Source organism: Nelumbo nucifera, chromosome 1 (genome assembly GCF_055504915.1).
Source record: "Nelumbo nucifera cultivar China Antique chromosome 1, China Antique-T2T, whole genome shotgun sequence".
Taxonomy (NCBI): domain Eukaryota; kingdom Viridiplantae; phylum Streptophyta; class Magnoliopsida; order Proteales; family Nelumbonaceae; genus Nelumbo; species Nelumbo nucifera.
Genome location: NC_142649.1, coordinates 11,617,648 through 11,637,431, shown reverse-complemented (window position 1 = coordinate 11,637,431; position 19,784 = coordinate 11,617,648). Strand labels below are relative to the sequence as shown.

The 19,784-nt window shown below is 39.0% G+C and overlaps 1 protein-coding gene across 1 annotated transcript in view; it reads right to left on the bottom strand.

Annotated features, from left to right (window-relative positions):
- The window catches only part of ACDO1 (Protein kinase superfamily protein), a 34,849-nt gene that overhangs the window by 3,576 nt on the left and 11,489 nt on the right, over positions 1-19,784 (bottom strand). The window contains exons 8-10 of the mRNA XM_010276812.3: positions 11,480-11,675; positions 8,402-8,529; positions 6,215-6,286 (exon numbers count right to left, since the gene is read on the bottom strand). Coding sequence (XP_010275114.1) covers positions 6,215-6,286; positions 8,402-8,529; positions 11,480-11,675 — 396 coding nt within the window. The remainder of the gene's footprint in view (positions 1-6,214; positions 6,287-8,401; positions 8,530-11,479; positions 11,676-19,784) is intronic.

Below are 19,784 nucleotides of genomic sequence, written 5' to 3'. Positions count from 1 at the left end.
GAATAGAGAAGAGCAATAGGCAATATTGGAGCAAGGTCTGTAAATCAAAATAAAAAGGAGGTTTGGGTATGCATAGGGTAAGGGACACCAACATTGCTCTGTTAGGCAAGTGGTATTGGAGATTTGGAAACAATCGGGGAGGACTCTAGAGAGGAGTAATTGCAGCTAAGTACGGCTTCAGCAATTCAGACTGGGAGCCAGGAAGCCTAAATCAAAATTATGGATGCTCAATATGGACAGATTTTGAGAAAGCTCATGACCCCTTTTTAAAAGGAGTAAGATTTAAAATCAGTGATGGTCTCAGGGTAAAATTCTGGGAAGACACGTGGTGTGAAGACAGACCGCTGAAGGAGAGTTTTCCTGCTCTTTTTGAGGTGGCAGTAAACATAGAATCAAGTGTGGCAGAAAATTTGCAGGTGCAAAAAGGCAGTGTGGTGAGGGTTCCTCAGTTCAGTAGACTTTTGAATGATTGGGAATAGAGACAATGGTGGAGTAACTACAAAGATTATATGATATTCAGGTGGACATTTGGAGTGCTGACAGAAGAGCATGGAAATGGTACAAATCTGGGAATTTTTTGGTTAAATCCTTCTATTATGCTATCTCAAGATCAGAAGAGCAGAACATTCCAGTACAGGTCGTGTGGTGTAAGAATGTCCCCACCAAGGTGGCCTTCTTTGTTTGGATGGCCTGTCTGAATAGACTCTTAACCAGGGACAATTTGGTAAGAAAAGGGATGCAATTGGCATCCACTAACTCTGTCTTCTGTGAGGCTCGGGAGGAATCTGTGAATCATCTGCTGCTACACTGTAGTTTCGCCCAAGAAGTGTGGTTCAAAATCTGGAACCTGTTTGAAATAAAAAGCTGCTGTCCAGAATCAGTTATGGATTTTGTAAGAGGTTTGAGCATAGGGGGTTTATCCTTGAAAGGAAAACTGGCTTGGAATATGGCATCTGCAGCTGTTTTTTGGCGTTTATGGCAAGAGAGAAATGCAAGAATTTTCAAGAACAAGAGCAGATCTCCCGACTCAGTGCTTCAGAGAATAGTGGGCAATCTGATGTCTTGGCTATCTGTAAACAAATTGTTCAAAGATAGAAATTACAACACTTTTTTGTACATGAGAATATCTTTTTGTGAAGCAGGGCTGGGGGGTAAAGGTCGGCTTGGGCAGTGTTTTGTAAATCCCTGTGTACAGCATCTTGTTGTACGTGTTTTTTTCTCTTTTCTTTCTTTTAATGACATTATACTTTACCTGTTTTCAAAAAAGAAAAAGAACAATAGGCAATATGTAGGCAGATGCGACAAGCAACTCTTAACGATTACAACTTCCCCAATCTTTCCACCTCTCCAACTAGAAAAGCATCACCTTTTGATATATTCATCTCAACTCAACTCAAGTAAGCCTTGTCCCAACCATATGGTGCCGGCTATATGAATCCTGTTCTGCCATATTAAACCTCCAACTAGAAAAGCATCACCTTTTCTAAGTATGTATTTACTATTGCTAGATCAAAAGCTGTTACAAATTCTAGAATTGTATCTCTTGTTTCATTCCCCTCCCCAAACTGAAATCTACCATGCACCCTATAATAACCTATACTTAGTTTTCTCACATGACCATTTAGATCTCCTCCTACAAGAATCCTCTTTCCAACTGGAACTTCTTGAGTTAGCTGAAAGACATTTTATTAGCCCTAGCGTTAATGCTACCTTTCTAGCATTAATTCTGAAGAAGTTGGAAGCCACACACTCTAAAGAATTCAGACCTATTAGCTTGGTGACCAGCATTTACAAATTATTGAAAAATTTGACTTTTCTTCCTTCCATCATTAGTCAATTTGAAGGGGCATTTATCCAAGGGAAGCAAATTACTAATCAAATTCTAATTGCCAATCAATGTTTGGGGGAGTTGACAAGATCTAGGCATAAAGGTTTTGTGTGTAAGCTTGATATAGAGAATGGCCTATGATTTTGTGGATTGGTCATTCCTAATAGAGGTGATGAAAAATTGTAGATTTGGGGACAAATTGTGTAAGTGGACAGATGGATGTTTACAATCTTGTCATCATTCATTCTGCTCAATGGAGTGAAGGATTTTTTCCAGCAGTCCAGCTTGTAGAGGAAAAAAATGTTCCAATCACCCATCTTATGTTTGTAGATGATATTATAATATTGTGTGAAGGTGATGATGCTAGGAATATGAAGAATCTATAGTTGGTGGTGAAATTGTTTGACCAGACCTCAAACTTGCAAATAAATTTGAACAAAAGTTGTGTTGCAAGGATTAAAACCGACGACTCTTCAAGCCTTGGTAGTGTGGAACAGCTACAATCTAAGAGTCTTCTCGACGTTGAAAGTCTCCACACCGAACAACTCTTCTTGGAAGACAAGTTGACAGAAGTCATCCAGAATCCCTCTCAGAATCCAACTCCACCTAAGGAAGCCAGGCAATTAGTAGATTTCACACAAGAGAGTCAGGGTACAGCTAATCCAACAAGTGTTCCTGGTCCATTAGAGCAGTTAAAAACGGATAGAGGCCTAGAGGGACAGGAACTCTCTCGGTCACTGAACACAAAATCATCAGAGAGGAGACAACACTCAAAGGTGGATTTGGATGATAAGGCTAATTTGGATTTGGTTGAGCCTTTTATTACTACCCCACAGTTGGTTAACAAAGGAGGGATGGCCTCTGACCCGCTCCCCCCCCCCTTCTAGTCCTCCAGCATTACTGTCTGTTCCTCCAACAAACTCAGGTATGTCTGTCTTTCGGTTTATGGTACTGATGTGGGTCATGTGTCTGGCACAGGTACTCTAGCACCTCAATCAGAAGGAGTGGCCCCGGAAAGGAGGGTATTGAGGGAGGATAGTGGGGGTAAAAGATGGGAGGAGGATACGAGGAAAAGAAAGAATCAAGAGTTGGAGAATATTTGGGATCAAATATGCATGTATTTTGAGGAGTTTAAGCAGAAAAGAGGAACTGTTGGAGGGAAATATAGAGACTCACAATCTACTGGAAGGGGTAGCAGAGAAGGTGGTTGAAGGTTGCGAAAATGCAGGAGGATATCTGGCTCTTGGGAAAGTGCAGGAGGAGGAATTAGAGAGAATTTGGGGACAAATTTGTGTTCCCCTTGAGGAGTATCAGAATGTCAAAGATTCTTTGGAAGAAAGCCCAGAAAATGTGGAGGTCTCAAAGGTCAAAAGAGTGAACTCAATTAATTCTGGTTTAATACAAAGCCGAAGGAAGAAGAAAAGATCAGAGGTGACGAGATTGATTTCTGGCATAGAGGGAGACTTAGAATTTAGTGGAAGGGGGAAGAGAAGGAAGATTCCTAAGGGCTTGTAACTTGAGGTGGGTTCCAAATTCCATGTTCCTATGAAAATCATTAGTTGGAATGTGAGAGGTTTAGGTAGTGCAAGGAAGAGAAGATTAGTTAAGGATCTCCTTAGAAGGGAAAAGCCGGATATTGTTATATTGCAAGAGATTAAACTAGCGGAGCTTGGTAGAAGATGGGCTAGAAGTGTTTGGAAATCTAGAGGAATTAATTAGGTCTCTACACCTTCTTGGGGGGGCCTCGGGGGGTATTGTCACTTTTTGGAGAGAAGTAGTGGAGGTGGTGGAGGAATAAATAGGAAACCTCACAATGTCTCTAAAGTTTAGAGGGGTGGATGATGGCTTCACATGGGTGTTAACGAATGTGTATGGACCAAGCAATTATAGAGAGGAATGATTTCTGAGAAAACATGTTGGGATTCAAGGATTGTGGGATGGTCCTTGCTGTTTAGGGGGGGACTTCAATGTAATTCAATTTACCAATGAATCAAACAATCCCCAACAAACCATCACAACTAGTATAAGGAAGTTCAATGATTTCATTAATAGTTGTGCATTAAAGGAACTCTCTCTCTCTCTTGCAAGCTTAGTACACTTGGTCCAATTTCCAGGAAACCCCAACCTTCTCAAAGTTAGATAGATTCCTCTTTAATGAAAGTTGGGAAAGTCATTGGAGAGATTTGATTTCCAAAGCTTTGCCTAGAGTCACTTCAGATCATTGTCCCGTTAAGCTAGGACAGGAAACCTTTAAGTGTGGACCCCGACAGTTTAGATTTGAAAACATGTGGTTAACACACCCGGATTTTCTGAAGAACATAGAGGATTAGTGGAGGGTAGAAATAAGTGGGGTGAAGTGGAAAGGTGTGAAGTTTCACAAAAAATTAAAAAGCCTTAGAGCAAAATTAAAAGAATGGAATAGGGATCATTTTGGGAGAATAGAAGAAGTGAAATCTTCTCTGATGGCTCAGATAGGGGAATTGTATATGAAGGAGTCCCAAAGATTAATGAATCTACAGGAAAGGGAGTTGAGATGGAAGTTAAAGGGGGATTTAGAAGAGGTCCTCTTGCGAGAGGAAGTCTCTTGGAGGCAAAAATTTAGATATATAAATGGATCAAGAAAGGTGACAGAAACACCAAATTTTTTCATTAATTGGCTAATGGAAGGAGGAGGAAAAATCTAGTGTCTAAACTTGAAGTAGATGGTTCAGTTTTTGAGTCCCAAGAAGAGATACCCAATTGTTTTGTGACTCATTTCAAATCTGGCTTGCATAAAACCTTCCTCAAGCACTCTTCTATATTTCTTATAGACGGCCATGGAGCATATATTGGATCTAGGGGATTTACTCCCATACTTGGCCCTGTAATGTAGCCCATACTTTCCTTTACCCAACAATCTCTCAGGCCAACCTTGAATGTCCTCTTGAATTAAATCATTCTCCATCCCACTGGCCCAACTCTGCATTTCATCAGGCCAGAAAATTGGCCCTTAAGGATTGGCTAATAAGTGATTATTTTATAAAGAGTAGTACTGCAAAGTCAAAGCCTAAAACTTAGATTAGTTTCCCTTAGCCACCAAATTAATCCTTGGTTTTGCTTAATTTTCAATTTGATAGTGCAATAAATGCTTATGCAAGGAAATATGTTATATATGCATGCTTAGCTATATCATTTGTGTATTCATGTGATGTGTACATGTCTTGTGATAACTCATAAATTTGTATCTAGAGGGATGTACCTGTATGTAAGTCATGTATATGCCATGAACATTACATAAGTATCAAGTGTGTCCATGTGGCCTATTCATGCATATCTAGTACATAAATAGATAGAAAAATGTTTAAATATGTACTACTTAATGAACATTCTATCCTATAGTCTTTCATATAAGCATCATATGTATGCCAATATGTATGCATACATTACGAGTCTAATCCAAATATACAAAGAAAAAAAGATAAAACTGAATTTTGATGGCAGTAGTTTGGGCAATCCAGGCCCCTCAGGAATTGGAGGGGTGATTAGAGATGAGGGTGGTATTACTTGTGCCTTGTATGCGGGCCCAATTGTGCAAGGTGATATGGTAAGAGCAAACTTCTAGCAGCAGTTTTTGGGGTTGAGAAAGCTAAAGAGATGGGAATTGGTAGCTTGATCATTGAAGGTGATTCGAAGATAGTAGTGCTGTAGTGGGATGGTTGGAAAAAGGTGAGGGGGTAGTTTGGCAGCTTAGAAATGAATTTAGGCAATTCAAATGGGTTAGAGAACCTGCTAACAGCTTGGCAGATGATTTAACTAAGCAAGGGGTTCAAAGACAACATATGTACTGGGCTAGCACAATTATAATACAGTAGGGTGGTTGGTTTTGTAATGGGTTTGCTAGTCTCTCACAACTTCTTGTTGCAGTCCTTTTCTTTTAAAATATTAATGAAAGTTTGATTTTCTGTGCTGCTGATCAAAAAACTATAAAAAAATGAGATTAATCCAGGTAGTGCCAGAAATGGGCCCAACAGGGCTTGTCCTTTAGCTAAAGTCCAACCCGGCCCAAAAAATCTAGACAAGTATCTAGGTCCAATCTGGCCCTAAAGTCCTACAGGCTAGGCACAATATGAATGAGGACAATCATTTCATTCCCTCCTTGTACCCTAACCACTTATGGACCATAAAATTTCTCTTCATTGTCAAACATTATACAAAACCTAAGGCCCAGTTTGGAATGAGTACAAATGCAAATATATAGAGTGCAAAACCTTATGTTTTATATTATTTTGTATGTATTTGCATTTATACTCTTTCCAAACTGAGCCTAAATAACTAATTTTCACTACTAAAAAGATATGAAAAATAGGCTCAGTATGAGTAGCATACAATTTCTGGAGTAGAACTGACCTGTATGAGCCGTTCACGTAGTGCAGGATTAGGATCTGTCAAAAGACGCTTTGCCACATATGGATAGGCAACCTAAAATGACTAAAAACAGTTCTAATCATCATCATTGCTCAACAAGATTCAGGTAAAAGAATTTTTCCTTTTAAATGATGAAAATTAAAGATCATCTATTGATGTTGGAATGTATGCAGGAGGAACAGAATAATTTATAGCAAAGGTGGGCATGTTATGAAGTTAACAATCTCTCTGACAAGACATCCCAACAATGTAATTCTCTTAATAAAGCATAAACTCTTAAGAGTTTAAAACTTTTTATAGTTTAGAATCTCTTCATGGCAAGCAGATAAGGCTATTACCCAATGCTGACCTAGCCTCCTAGCTATCTGAGGTTTTGGGAGGGGGTAGACTAAATACAGTCCTAACTTTTGGACTTTTTGAGGTGCAAAGTGGCCATTCTCAGACTCAAACTCATGTTTTCTTGCTTGCCAGCCTGAGATTTTACCATTACACCAAAAAGTGGCTTGCAGATATTCCTCTTGATCCATAGGAGCATTTACAGCTGCAGCAAGAGAAGTATGTACTGATTTTGGTTGTAGGCTTCGCTTTAATAATCTTATTTGCAGGAGATGTCTCACTTGAAATGTGCAGGTTGTGTGATCATTTGCATTTGAATTGTCATTTAATGGGTTTGGTTCTTCAGGTATTGCACTCAGGTGTTCAGTGTAGTCCACTCAGGTTTCTGTCTGGCTTTGTATTTTATTTTTATTTCCATGAATTGATTCTTAGTGTTTTTGTTGATCTTACCCATTAAGAAACAGTCAGTCTTGGATGTCTGATCAATGTTTGGTTGAATATTTATTACGGACTTATTCTGCAAGGGCTGAATTGTTGGCTGTATTGCTAGTTTTTTATTTTTATTTTTTTGCTTCATGGGGCTACACATAGGGGTGTAAACAGATCAAATTGGAACCGAATCAGGCAATATCCGAATTTGAATCCGATTCGATATCCGATGGACATAGAAAATTAATATTCGCATTCGAATCCGATTAAATATTTGAATATTCGATTCTATTCGAATTCGAATTTGACTAATTAATTATTTTAGGTAATTAATAAATATATAAAATAAATGCTTTATTTATATAAAGTATTTAAATTATATAAAACATTTAAATATTTATATATTATATATAAGAATTAAATAATCGGTCAAATTCGGATATTTATCGAATCGAATCAGGTCATATCCGAATTCGACCGATTAGATATTTGAATCATCCAAATTCGATTCGATTATGTCGAATCTCGAATTCGAAATCGGATTTTCAAATACCGTTGACACCCCTAGCTACACATCCCCCACCCCAAACCCTGGTGGCAGTGGAATTTGATCCCTGGTCTCTGCTACAATAAGTCAGAGGTCCTACCAACTGAGCCATACAGTGAGAGGATGTCAAGAACAACTCGGGGCTGAACCAAAAACAACAGCAAGAGCTCATGGATTTTTAGACACACAGTGAGATTACAAATGGCTAGGGAATTGGGGGCAACATTTACATGGAACCATAGATCAATCAATGGTTTACTTGATAGACTAGGCAGGCAGAGAGTTAACAGAAAAGCCTTGTATTGGGGAGTAATTCCTGAGTTTGTTGCTCAGATTTAGGAGCAAATTTTTGGATGTACTTGAATTACATAACTGTAATTTGAAAGCTTCTTTTGACTTTTCTGCCTCGGTGTTTCCTCAACACCCGAGGGATTGTAAATTTGTAATCATCTTGCTTAGCAGACTTGTATTTTAATCCATTATTTTTCATATATTAATAAGATTTTATGGTTAACAATCCAAAAATATGTATTATGGATTTGGCTGCCCATTAGCTCATGTTTTTGGGGACCTTTTTGAGATAAGGAACATTCCCTATGGCTGATTTTTCTTCCTTCCCCTCTTTTTCATAATGAATGCTTATCAAAAAAAAATATTCAGAAACACATAACCACACATTCACTTCATAAGATCAAATATGCTTCTAAGCATACTGTCTTCATCTTAACAAGCAACTTTTGTTACTAATAATACATATACCTTATCCTCTTCTTTGTGCACATCTTCTATAAACTAATGGAAATTTTTTGTTATTGACCATAAAGCAGTAATTATCAAAGAAAAGAAACCATCTTCACCTCCAGAAATTTAAAATCTGGCTTCAATGTGAAACAAATGCCCTCCTGAGTTAATAAAGAACGGATAACAAGAGAGAACCTCTCAGGGATCCGGATAGGGTACTGGTAAACCATTTGGTTAAATTTCCCTGCATCATTTAATACATGTACATTATATTAGGAGAGTTAAAGCATAAATTGTCATTTAACTATACACAAGGAAATATTAATTTTAGTCATAAGTAGAACCACAAGTAAAAATGTCCACAAAAAATAACCATATTCTTTCTTTTTGTTTTATAAATATGTGGATAGAGCACAATGATTTTTTGAAGAGGTAGGAGAATGGTGAATCTTAACGCAAGTCATATGCAGTGAGAGTCACACATACAGTAACAAGGAGGTTTCTTGCAATGTCATCAGACTCAGACTTTCACAAAACTAGAAAAGGCCACCAGTTCAATGGTCAAACAGTTTGACCACTGACTTGACCCAGTAACCCATGACATCATATATATATATATATACAAAACTGATAACCAATCAACCAGTATCGGAGAAGTGATAACCATTGACCAATTAGAACTCATCAAAATTCATGGGGGGATTCTGATTGGTCAAAGTTCTTCCAGTATCATACCCTTCTGGCATCGTAAATAAATAAATAAATTGGCATGTGTTTTAGCTGGGCTCTGATTGTTATTATATATACATTAAATAAACACAAATGGTATCATATCTTAACAGTAATATGTCATTCTTTGTAAACAGAAGGTCATATGTTCAACTCTCTTTATTGTCATTTTATGACTTATGGTGAAGCAATGAGCTGGGCTGGTTATGGAAAGCAGTTTGTTGCTAAAACTGAGCTGGTTTTCACCAGTTTCTCCAGGTTAATAATAGCAGGTCAGTAGTTTTTTTTTTTTTTTTTTTTTTTGGGGGGGGGGGGGGGGTGGGGGGGGGGGCGGGGGGAACTGAAAACATTCTAAAAACCAGAAAGCCACATTAGTTCTTGAGTTGAAAATCCAACCATCTGGTCCAATCCAAGTCTAACAATCCATCCATCCTATTTGTTCCCATAGTCTATTGGTATATTAGAGCTGCCAACTTTGATCAATTAACCAAGATTTTGACCAAATACAAAATTATTGCTGTTCAATATAGTGGTACTTCTATAAAGCTTATATCACTGAAAAAGGCAAAAGAATAGTTTGCTCTGCTCACTGCACAGCTGCATCACTGTAGGATCCCACACTCTGCTCACTGCACGACTTCGATCAATTAACAAATTTTCTTTTTTATTTATCTTCAAAAAAAAAGATTCTATCACTGTTAGATCCCTATTCAAGGTCATGTAATTCCTTCTTGGGTAACTGTAGGATGGAAGTCCACCAGTAAGAGGAAATACAATGTAGTGAAGTGAGAGGAATTAAGGAGGGTGTGTTTAAGGCCATCATTGTACCATGATAAAGCATCAGGGCTAGATGGTTTCACAATGACTTTCTAGTTTCTTCAAGGCTAGTTGGATTATAATTAAAGGGGGTTTGATGAGAGTCATGGAAAAGTTCCATCATATGGGCTGGTGGGACAGGGATTTAAATGTTCAAATCATAATTTGTTGCCTTGTTCCAAAGATAGCTAGGGCATAGATATTGTAGGACCTTAGACTGATAATTCTTGTGACAAGTGAACGCAAAATCACGATAAACATACTAGAAAACTGGCTCAATGAAGTGAAGCTGGAAAGTTCTGGAATCAAGGAGCATATGTGCTAGGGAGCCAAACTTTTGATGGAGTGTTGTCACTAGCAAGTGCATAGATTCCATGGTAAGGCAAAAGCAAGGTTGGTGACTTTGAAGAGTTTATGATCATGTAAATGAGATTTTTAATTAGACCATGGAGAAAATATGATTTGAGGAGAGATAAAGAAAGTGGAAAAGGGGCACATTCCTATAGAAATTCTTTATATTGATAGATGGATCACCTACAATATTTTTTCTAGTTTAAGGAGATTGAAGCAAGGGAACCCCCTCCCAACACCTTTTTTCCTCTCACCAGTGAAGATCACATCATAGTTGATAATTTGTGATGATAGAGGAAACAGGGCCTGAAAGAAGCTTTTTGAGTCGAAGGTAGAGCACATTCCATTTCTCACCTTTGGTTTGCAGATAATTCCATTTCTAACCTTTAGTTTTCAGAATTCAGACAACATAACAGTACTTGTCAAACCATAAGTAAATCAAAACCATGTGATAAGGATAGTCATTTGGGGGGGGGCGTAGAAGCGACACTAGAACTTCAGATAAATATGAGGAAGAGTGTGTTGATAGAGGTAGGAACATCACAAGAAAGGATCATGGAGTACTGTGTCAGATGCTTGGTATGGTGGGCTATCTTCCCTTTTCCTATTTGGGTTGGCTGATAGAAGCAGATTCTAGGAGGACAAAAATATGTGATCTTGTTATAAATAAAATAAATGATAAGAGGCTAGCAGGGGTAGCAACAATGGTACTTATTTTTTAGGGGAGGATCACTCCCATTGAAAGTGCCCTTTCCAGTCCACCAATTTATTGCATTACTCTTTACTGGATGTTCATCATTGGTGGTGAAGATCCAAAAGGACTTCTTACAAGAAGGTAGGGGATACAAAATAAAATTTCTATTTTGTTAAGTGACAACTGGTTTGTGGGCCAAAACAAATTGAATAGTTGGGATTTTAGAGTCAGAGAGCGGTGAATAATAAGGCTCTACAACCCAAGGGATATTATGTTTGAAACAGAAGAGGCTTTCTGGAGAAGCTAATGGAGAAGTATGTTACTTGAATATTTTTTACACAAAGGCATCAATTGTTTGCCATCTTAAGAAAATTATACTATAATATTATCTTGCAAATTGGAAACAACCTTGTGTATAAGTTCCAAATGTAAATACTGTATTGATAGTTATGAAAGAATACACTAATCAAGAAAGAAAAAAGTTTATGAAAGAATAAGAGGAAAGTATAAATTTTATATAGCAGAGAATGAAGAAGAATTTCATCCTTTATTTTCATTTTTTTCCTTGTCTCACAGAAAATGAAAAGAACAGAGTGAAGCTTACCAGTAACACTTCGAAAATTAAAATCTGATAATCCTTTTCCCGCTGAGTTCTGCCAGATTGCTTCTAAAGCTGGAATAATGGGAGATACATCGGTTCCACTAGCAAGGAAACCGAGCCTGGTGAAATCATTTGCCATCTCAACATAGTCCTCATTTACAGCATGAACAACAGCATCAATCAAAATCTGCTTGTTTTGCTGAAAAATCAGAATGGGGGGGGTGACCAGATAAGTTAATGCTAAAATTAACTACCGAGCAAACCTTACAAAATGCTTTCTTTATAGTTATAGTAATAGTACAGCACAATCTTTAACTAGAGAGTGAAGCAAACACAAAAAGAAGCATTGACATCAATAGGATACCACCAGGATTTTTCTCATATTGTTGGGATTGCTTGTTTGAAATACAATATTTTAATTCTGTTTTCTGACCAGAATTTAAGTTTGGAGGTTTGATCCAAGGTTTAAAATATCACAATGTATTGAGCCGTGTTGGCTGATACATACCATTCCGATAAGAACCCGATACACAGAACATGTAACAATCATTTGTTCCGCTTCTTTTCATATGTATCAGCCGATACAGGCCCGTATCGGGCTGTTTCGGATCTATATTGGTCAATACGAGCCCAAAACAGGCCGATACAAACCGAATCATTTCGGTTCCCCTTCTTCCATTAATTTCGTTAATTTATATTTAATACCGAATCTCCTCCATTTGAAACTCCCCCATTTCTACTCTCCCCCAAATAACCTGAACTGAACTGACCTCTTCAATGATTTTTTTTTTTACTTTTAAGAAAGGTAAAGTGAATTTTATTGTTGAAAAGAACTGGATATAATACATACAACAAGCACACAGGCCAAGGAGAAACCAAGATGTCCCACCTGGAACTAGAAATACATCAGATTTCCCACAAGCCCTTGAATTAAACAGCAGAACAGTGTCCTGGTGCTTTAACTCTTTTACAACAGAGATCCAGGACTCAATCTTGCCCACTGTATTTATTATTTAATATTTATTATTTATTTATTTATTTATCAGCAAAAGGATTTCATTCAGAATTAAAGATTAAACTTATTACAACTGTTGGCAGATTCCAACACCCTTCAGTCAAAAACGTTTACAAGTTTGCCCAGAAAAGACTTGGCCTATCTACTCCCTGTTTAGCTAATGCATCAGCTACCCCATTTGCAGTTCTTCTTACCCAGCTGAAGCTTGAATTTAATTTCTTTGTGGTTACATCAATTTCCCTAAACACATGTCTGTATCTCCAAGGTGCTTCTTTGAGTTGCTTTGTCCAATGAATTACTAGCTGTGAGTCACCTTCAACTTCCAAATAGCCTTCCAAATGCACTTCCCCCTCCTACTTAACCCTGACAGGACATATCCCAATAGCAGGTCCTTTATAGACCCAGGCATAGTCCAAAACAACTGTGCTGCCCTAATAAAACGGTACCACAACTCTGCAGCTACAGGGAAGTGGATGCAAAGGCAGTCAACAGTCTCAACATCTACACAGGCAGCAATTCAACTCCTGAATTTGCATATCCCTCCTCAATAAATTTCCGTTCATAAGGCATATCCCTAGTACTGCAGCCCAAAGCAAGAAGTTCAGCTTCAATGGAGTATTTGAATTCCAAATCACCTTGACTGGAAAGGATACATGTCCAGGATCTCCCAAGTACTGCACCTATTATGTACATCAAAAGAAGAGGCTGGGGAAAGGATGGATTTCACCTCATGTATGTATTCTATACCTCCAAGATGGAGAAATGGCTGTGCATCTTCTTCTGCATTGTGTGGAAACTAAAAGGCTTTGGCACTACTTTCTCAATTTGATAGACTATAAGTGGGCTTCCCTGGAATACATTGTAGGTCTTATTTGGCAATAGAAAGGGAGAGGATTATACAGGAGAGGGAAGATTTATTGGAGATCAATTACTCATACAGTAAGTGCAGATGACAGAAACAGAAGAGTTTTTAGAATAAAACCAGTTCCTATGAAGACTTGAGAAATCATATCCTAAATATGATTAATTTGTAAGTTCTTACTTCAGAAGCTTTTGGCAATATATCTTTTGGAGATTTCAATAGGAACCTATTGAAGATTCTGCACTCCTCACCAGCTGGTCAGATCACTAGTCGGGCCAACACTATCCGAGAAGAGAATAAAATTAGACTAAGATAGGAGTGCTCTTGGGAACCCCGAGACTACAGGCATTGGAGGATCCTTCTTTAGCAAGGATTGGTGGGTTGTTTGAGCTTTCAGTGGATCTGTTGGTGTCACAGATTTCACTAAGGCTGAAGTACTGTGACCATCAAGTAGTCTAAGGATTTCCAAACAACTATGTGTTTCTTGTCTATCCATTGGAGGAGACACAGCAAACACTATCAATTGGATGGGGAAGCACAGGAACAGCCCCTGGAGGGTGGTTTATTCATTGACGGGAAGCTAGGGAAATTGCGGTTTTCATACACACTATGTTTAGGTTGACCACTAGGGAATTGAACTATATTGCGGAAGAGCTAGCCAAGTTAGGTGTAACAAAAGGAATGTTTTTGAAGTGACAACTCACTGCCTTGGTAACTTCCAGGTGTAGAAAAGTTAACGGCGCACCAAGTCTCCTGTACATCTTCTCAGATACATTTTTTCTTATATCTAATGCATAATATACAGTTATCATTTTCAAAAAAATAACCCTGTGAAAAGGGATAGATATGTCCCATAATTTTTATTCACTTATATTGAATTGAGTGAGTTGTTTTCTTAAGAATTTGACTCTGTTGTTTAGTGCTTTGGACATTTTCCTTTTCTGTTTTATCAGATACACAAAATCTGTAGCTAAAGAGAAGGATACAATTACAATGGTATATATCAACAATGGACTGTGGAATCCAGACAGATACAAGGACAAAGACTATAACACTTTCCAGCAAACCCAACCACCTAAAACTACAAGTATCCAAAAGGAACAATTAAAAGTTACCAACACAAATAACAACCTGGTCATTTTTCAGTAAAATCGTTTTATAACCAAATGAAAAGGCAAGAGGTTAATGGCTTTCCTATTGATGTTGTGTGGAGTAGATGCATGCCTTCATAAAGAGTCTTTCCTTGTTTGGGCAGCTTATCTGAATAGTATTTTTAACTTCAAACAACAACCTTTGGGTGATTGCCTATCACCTTTCCTAGTATCCTTTTTTCTTGTTTTAATAAAATTTTTTATTTATCTTCAAAAACAAACTTTTTTTGAAGGTAAAAAGGACAAAGTTACATCATGATAGGTGATAAGGCATCACCCTCATACAAACAGAACAAAAGCTAAACAAAGCATCAAACTAAAAGCCATCCAGGTTACAAATTTGATATTCCAAAATCTCCCCTAATCTGTCACCCAAAACTTCTTTAGAAACTTGGCTAAAAGCTGGAGAGACCAGAATCCATTCTGCAACTGAATTACTGATAGCTGTCACGATCTTTTCCATATTCCAGTATTTATCTTCAAAAACTCTTCTATTTCTCTCCTTCCAGATGTTCCAGCAGATAGCAAATGGTAAGCAGCTCCAGAGAATCCTTGCTTTCTTACTTCCTCTTAACTTTGGCCAAGTAGAAAAAATTTCTACAGCATTTCCTGGCTGAAAATTTGGAAATCCAAATGTTATCTCAGTGGCTTCAGCAGTTCGAACCAGAGGAAGAAGAAGAAGAAAAGGAACAGTCGAACCTGATAGCTTAAGCCCTATCAGTCGACCCTAATATGAATTAGCCTCTAATTAGTTGTACAAAGACTAAACTGCCCCCCCCAACTTAAGTATGGGACAGGAAGTCTCTATTAAAACTGCCACATAAGCACATAACTTAACAGAAATAAAATGACTAATCTACCCTTATTCGGCTAGCTCTAACACTCCCCCTCAAGCTGGAGAATATATGTCATATAATCCCAGCTTATTACATATATAGTTCACTCTCCCTGAGCTTAAGCCTTTTGTAAACAAATCTGCCCATTGATCACCTGAGCCCACATGTTCTGTGCTTATCTCTTCAGTAAGGACCTTCTCCCTCACAAAGTGGCAATCAATCTCTATGTGCTTTGTTCTCTCATGAAAAACAGGGTTAGATGAGATGTGGAGTGCAGCTTGATTGTCACAGTACAATTTCATAGGTCTATCCATGGAGAACCCGATTTCTTGTAGGAGATTCCTCAGCCATACTAATTCACATGTAATGTGTGCCATGGCTCTGTATTCGGCTTTAGCACTGCTCCTTGCCACAATTGTCTGCTTCTTACTCTTCCATGTCACAAGATTTCCTCCAAGAAATGTGCAGTAACCTGTAGTAGATCTTCTATCAGACACAGAACCTGCCCAATTTGCATATGTATACCCAATTACCTTAAGTCTTCCTCCTGGTTTGTACAATAACCCACGGCCTGGAGCTCCCTTCAAGTACCTTACAATTCTAAGAACTGCATCCCAGTGAGGTATCCGAGGGTTCTGCATAAATTGGCTCACCACACTAACTGCAAAGGAGATGTATGGTCTCATGTTAGTCAAATAGTTCAGCATCCCCACTAACTGTCTATACCTTCCAGGATCATCAAATATTTCCCCTGTATCACTGCTCAACTTAGCATTTGGCTCCATGGGAGTTTCGGCCGGTTTTGCACCTAACAGTCCTGTTTCATCCAACAGATCAAGAACATATTTTCTTTAGCACAGGTTTGCACCTTGTTTTGATCTAGCAACTTCTATACCCAAGAAATACTTCAATGTCCCAAGGTCTTTTGTTTGAAAATGGTTTTGCAGAAAGACATTTAGTTTATCGATCCCCAATTTTTCATACCAGTTATGACAATATCATCCACATAGACCACTAATAAAATCTTTCCGGCTTCTGAATCATAGATGAACACCGAGTGGTCAACCTGCCATTGTTTCATTCCAAAATTCTTCACCACTTCACTAAACTTCCCAAACCAAGCACGAGGCGATTGTTTCAACCCATAAATTGCCTTTTTCAATCTGCACACCTTACCATCCTCCCCCTGAGTAACAAACCCAGGTGGTTGCTCCATATATACCTCCTCCATAAGGTCACCATGAAGGCATTTTTAATGTCAAGTTGAAACAAGGGCCAATCATACATAACTGCCAGGGAAATTAAGACACGGACAGAGCCAATCTTAGCCACTAGAGAGGTCTCCATATAGTCCACCCCATACAACTGTGAATAACCTTTAGCAACAAGTCTGGCCTTTAGACACTCCACACTACCATCCGGAAAGTATTTAACAGTATACACCCATTTACAACCCACAACATGCTTATCGGGAGGAAGAGTAGAGAGCTCCCACGTTTGAGTATGCTGAAGGGCAGAGAGTTCCTTCTCCATTGCCTGCCGCCACCCAGGTGAGCTAAGAGCCTCTTGGACATTCTTAGGTATAGAAATAGATGACAACAGTGAAACAAATTGGCGATGTGAAGCAAAAAGGCGAGAGACTGAAACAAAATTGGAAATGGGATGAAGGGTACAACTATGTTTACCTTTCTGTAAAGCAATGGGAAGATCAAGTCCTGAAGGTTCTGGGACAGGAGCAACAACAGGATCCACAGACAAGGTAGAAACTAGAGGAGGAGCCGATGTCTATCGATGAGTATACACGTGCCGGATCGGTGGTCGTTCAGTAGGGATCTGCACTGGAGGAGGTGAAGGGTCAACCCCAACTGGAACAACCGGAACGGGATCACGGACTAGAAGGGGACAGACTCACATTTTTTGAGTCTGTCCCGAGACACCAATGCTTCAGGTCCCGAGAAGAAGGGGACAGACTCAAAAAATGTGACATCAGGACAGACATAGCACTTCCGAGTAATGGGATTGTAACACTTATACCCTTTTTGAGTCCGAGAGTAGTCAAGAAAGACACACTTAATAGAGCGTGTATCCAGCTTGTCTATCCCAGGACTCAGATTGTGAACAAAGCACGCACAGCCAAAGATGCGGGCTATTAATGGAAAAGGAGACAAGGTGGGGAACAAAATAGAAAAGGGAGACCGACCATGAAGAATGAAGGAGAGCACCCGATTAATAAGGAAACACGCAGTAAGTACAACATCACTCCAAAATCGTTTAGGAACACTCATATGATGAAGAATAGACCAAGCAGTTTCAATGAGATGACAGTTCTTTAGTTCAGCCACCCCATTTTGTTGAGGAGTGGATGCACATGAAGTTTGATGAATGATGCCATGTTGTTCTAAATACTGTTAAAAGGAAGTAAGAAAGTATTCACGACCGTTATCTGAATGAAGAACTTTGATTTTAAGCATGGAATTTTTGAAAAATGGAAAATAATTCACTCCTTTTTTTCATTAAATAAATCCATGTCATCCTTGAACAATCATCAATAAAAGTGACAAAATACTTGTAACCATTATAAGACTATTTTAATCGGACCCCAAACATCTGAATGAACCAAAGCAAAAGGACTCAACATACGACTATCAACTCTAGGACTGAAGGGAACCCGACGATGTTTCCCATACTGACACGACTCACACTATAAAGACGACAAATGACTCAAAGACGGAACCAGTATCTTGAGTGCCTTGAGAGATGGATGTCCCAGTCGACAATGCCACTGTAGAGGAGTAAGTGAAGTCTGAAGTGCAACTGACGATCCACCACCATCAAGGTAATACAATCCACCAGCCTCAGGCCCCCCACCAATCTTCTTCCCCGTCTTGAGATCCAGAAAAACACAAAAGGAAGGTAAAAATGTAATAGAGCAATTAAGAGTCTTGGTTAATTTACTAACAGACATAAGATTGAATGGAAACTTAGGGACATAGAACAAATGATAAAGAAAGAGAAGTCGTGTCAACATTACCAACACCACAGATGGGAGAAGAGGAACCGTTGGCAAGGGTACCAGTTTGAGATGTGGAAGTTTCAAAGAAGGAAGAGAACGCAACTGTCCCGGTCATGTGATCAGAGGCTCCAGAGTCAATAATCCAGGGAGAGGGTTTGGATGCCAAACAAGCTATACCTGAGTGGGCAAGGGTGGTTGTAGTATGGTGTGAAGTAGCCTGGAGGAACCTCTCATACTCATCGCGCGGTACACTCACCATCTCCTTCCCGGAAACAGATGTAAATGTGGAAGGTGTTAGATCTGCCTATTGGTTATCACTGACATCAACCCCACCAGCTACTGCATGATTAGCCCATGTAGAAAGAGGGCCATGGAGATCATATAGAAATTCACCGAATGCCCATCCCTGCCACAATGGGTACACTTCCCTGTAGAGTTACTTTTTCCTTTACCACGACCTCCCCCTAAGTCATGACCACCACCACGGCCAAATACGGAACCACCATGACCTCCTCGGGAGGCATGTCCTCCCCCTCTAGTACCACGTCCACCTCCTCTGGCTATCAAAAATGCTGATCTGTCAAACTATGTGGGATTCTCTGTAGATCCCAAAGAAATCCTACTAAGCCGTGCAAAAACTTCCTCAAGTGTAGGAAGTGTAGAGCCTCCCAATATTTGTGCCCTAACTGGTTCATATTCTGATTTCAACCCTACTAAGAACCTAGTGACATCTAGTTGTTCCCTCTATTGTTGCTGAACCTTAACATCTGGAGTGAGGGGATGATAGACATTGAGTTCATTTCTGAGGTTCTTCATACTGGCATAGTACTCTTCTAGGGTTTTATTCCCTTGCTGCAAATCGAAATACTCCTGATAGAGCTGATATACCCTTGTAGTATTATACTGCCCAGAATAAAGCTTCTTGGCATGTTCCCATATGTCCTTAGCTGTATCTAAGAACATAAAGTTGGCACTTATTTTGGGTTTCATACTATTCCATAACCATGTCATGATTTGGGCATCTTCCTGTTCCCACTCATCAAACCCTGGAGAGTCAGCTGATGATTTATCTTCCTTCACGTGTTTCACTTTCCTCTTTACCTTGAGGAAAACTTCCACTGACTTGGCCCATGGCACATAATTCTCACCATTAAGTTTAATAGAGGTCATCTGCACACTCAAATAATCGGAGGGGATCATCACACTCGGTTTCTGATCACTAGAACCACCTCCCGTTGCTGCCATTATGTCTCCCCCATTGCTATCTCTAATGCTGAACTCTCAGTCACCAACCAAATACTACAGCAACCAAGGCAACACTAAGCAGTGATAGGTTCACAACAAGTCACCACTGTGCACAAACTACCATTCAGATTAAGAACAAAAGGTAAACCAACATTCAGACAACACCAACAAGGCAGAAAATTGATG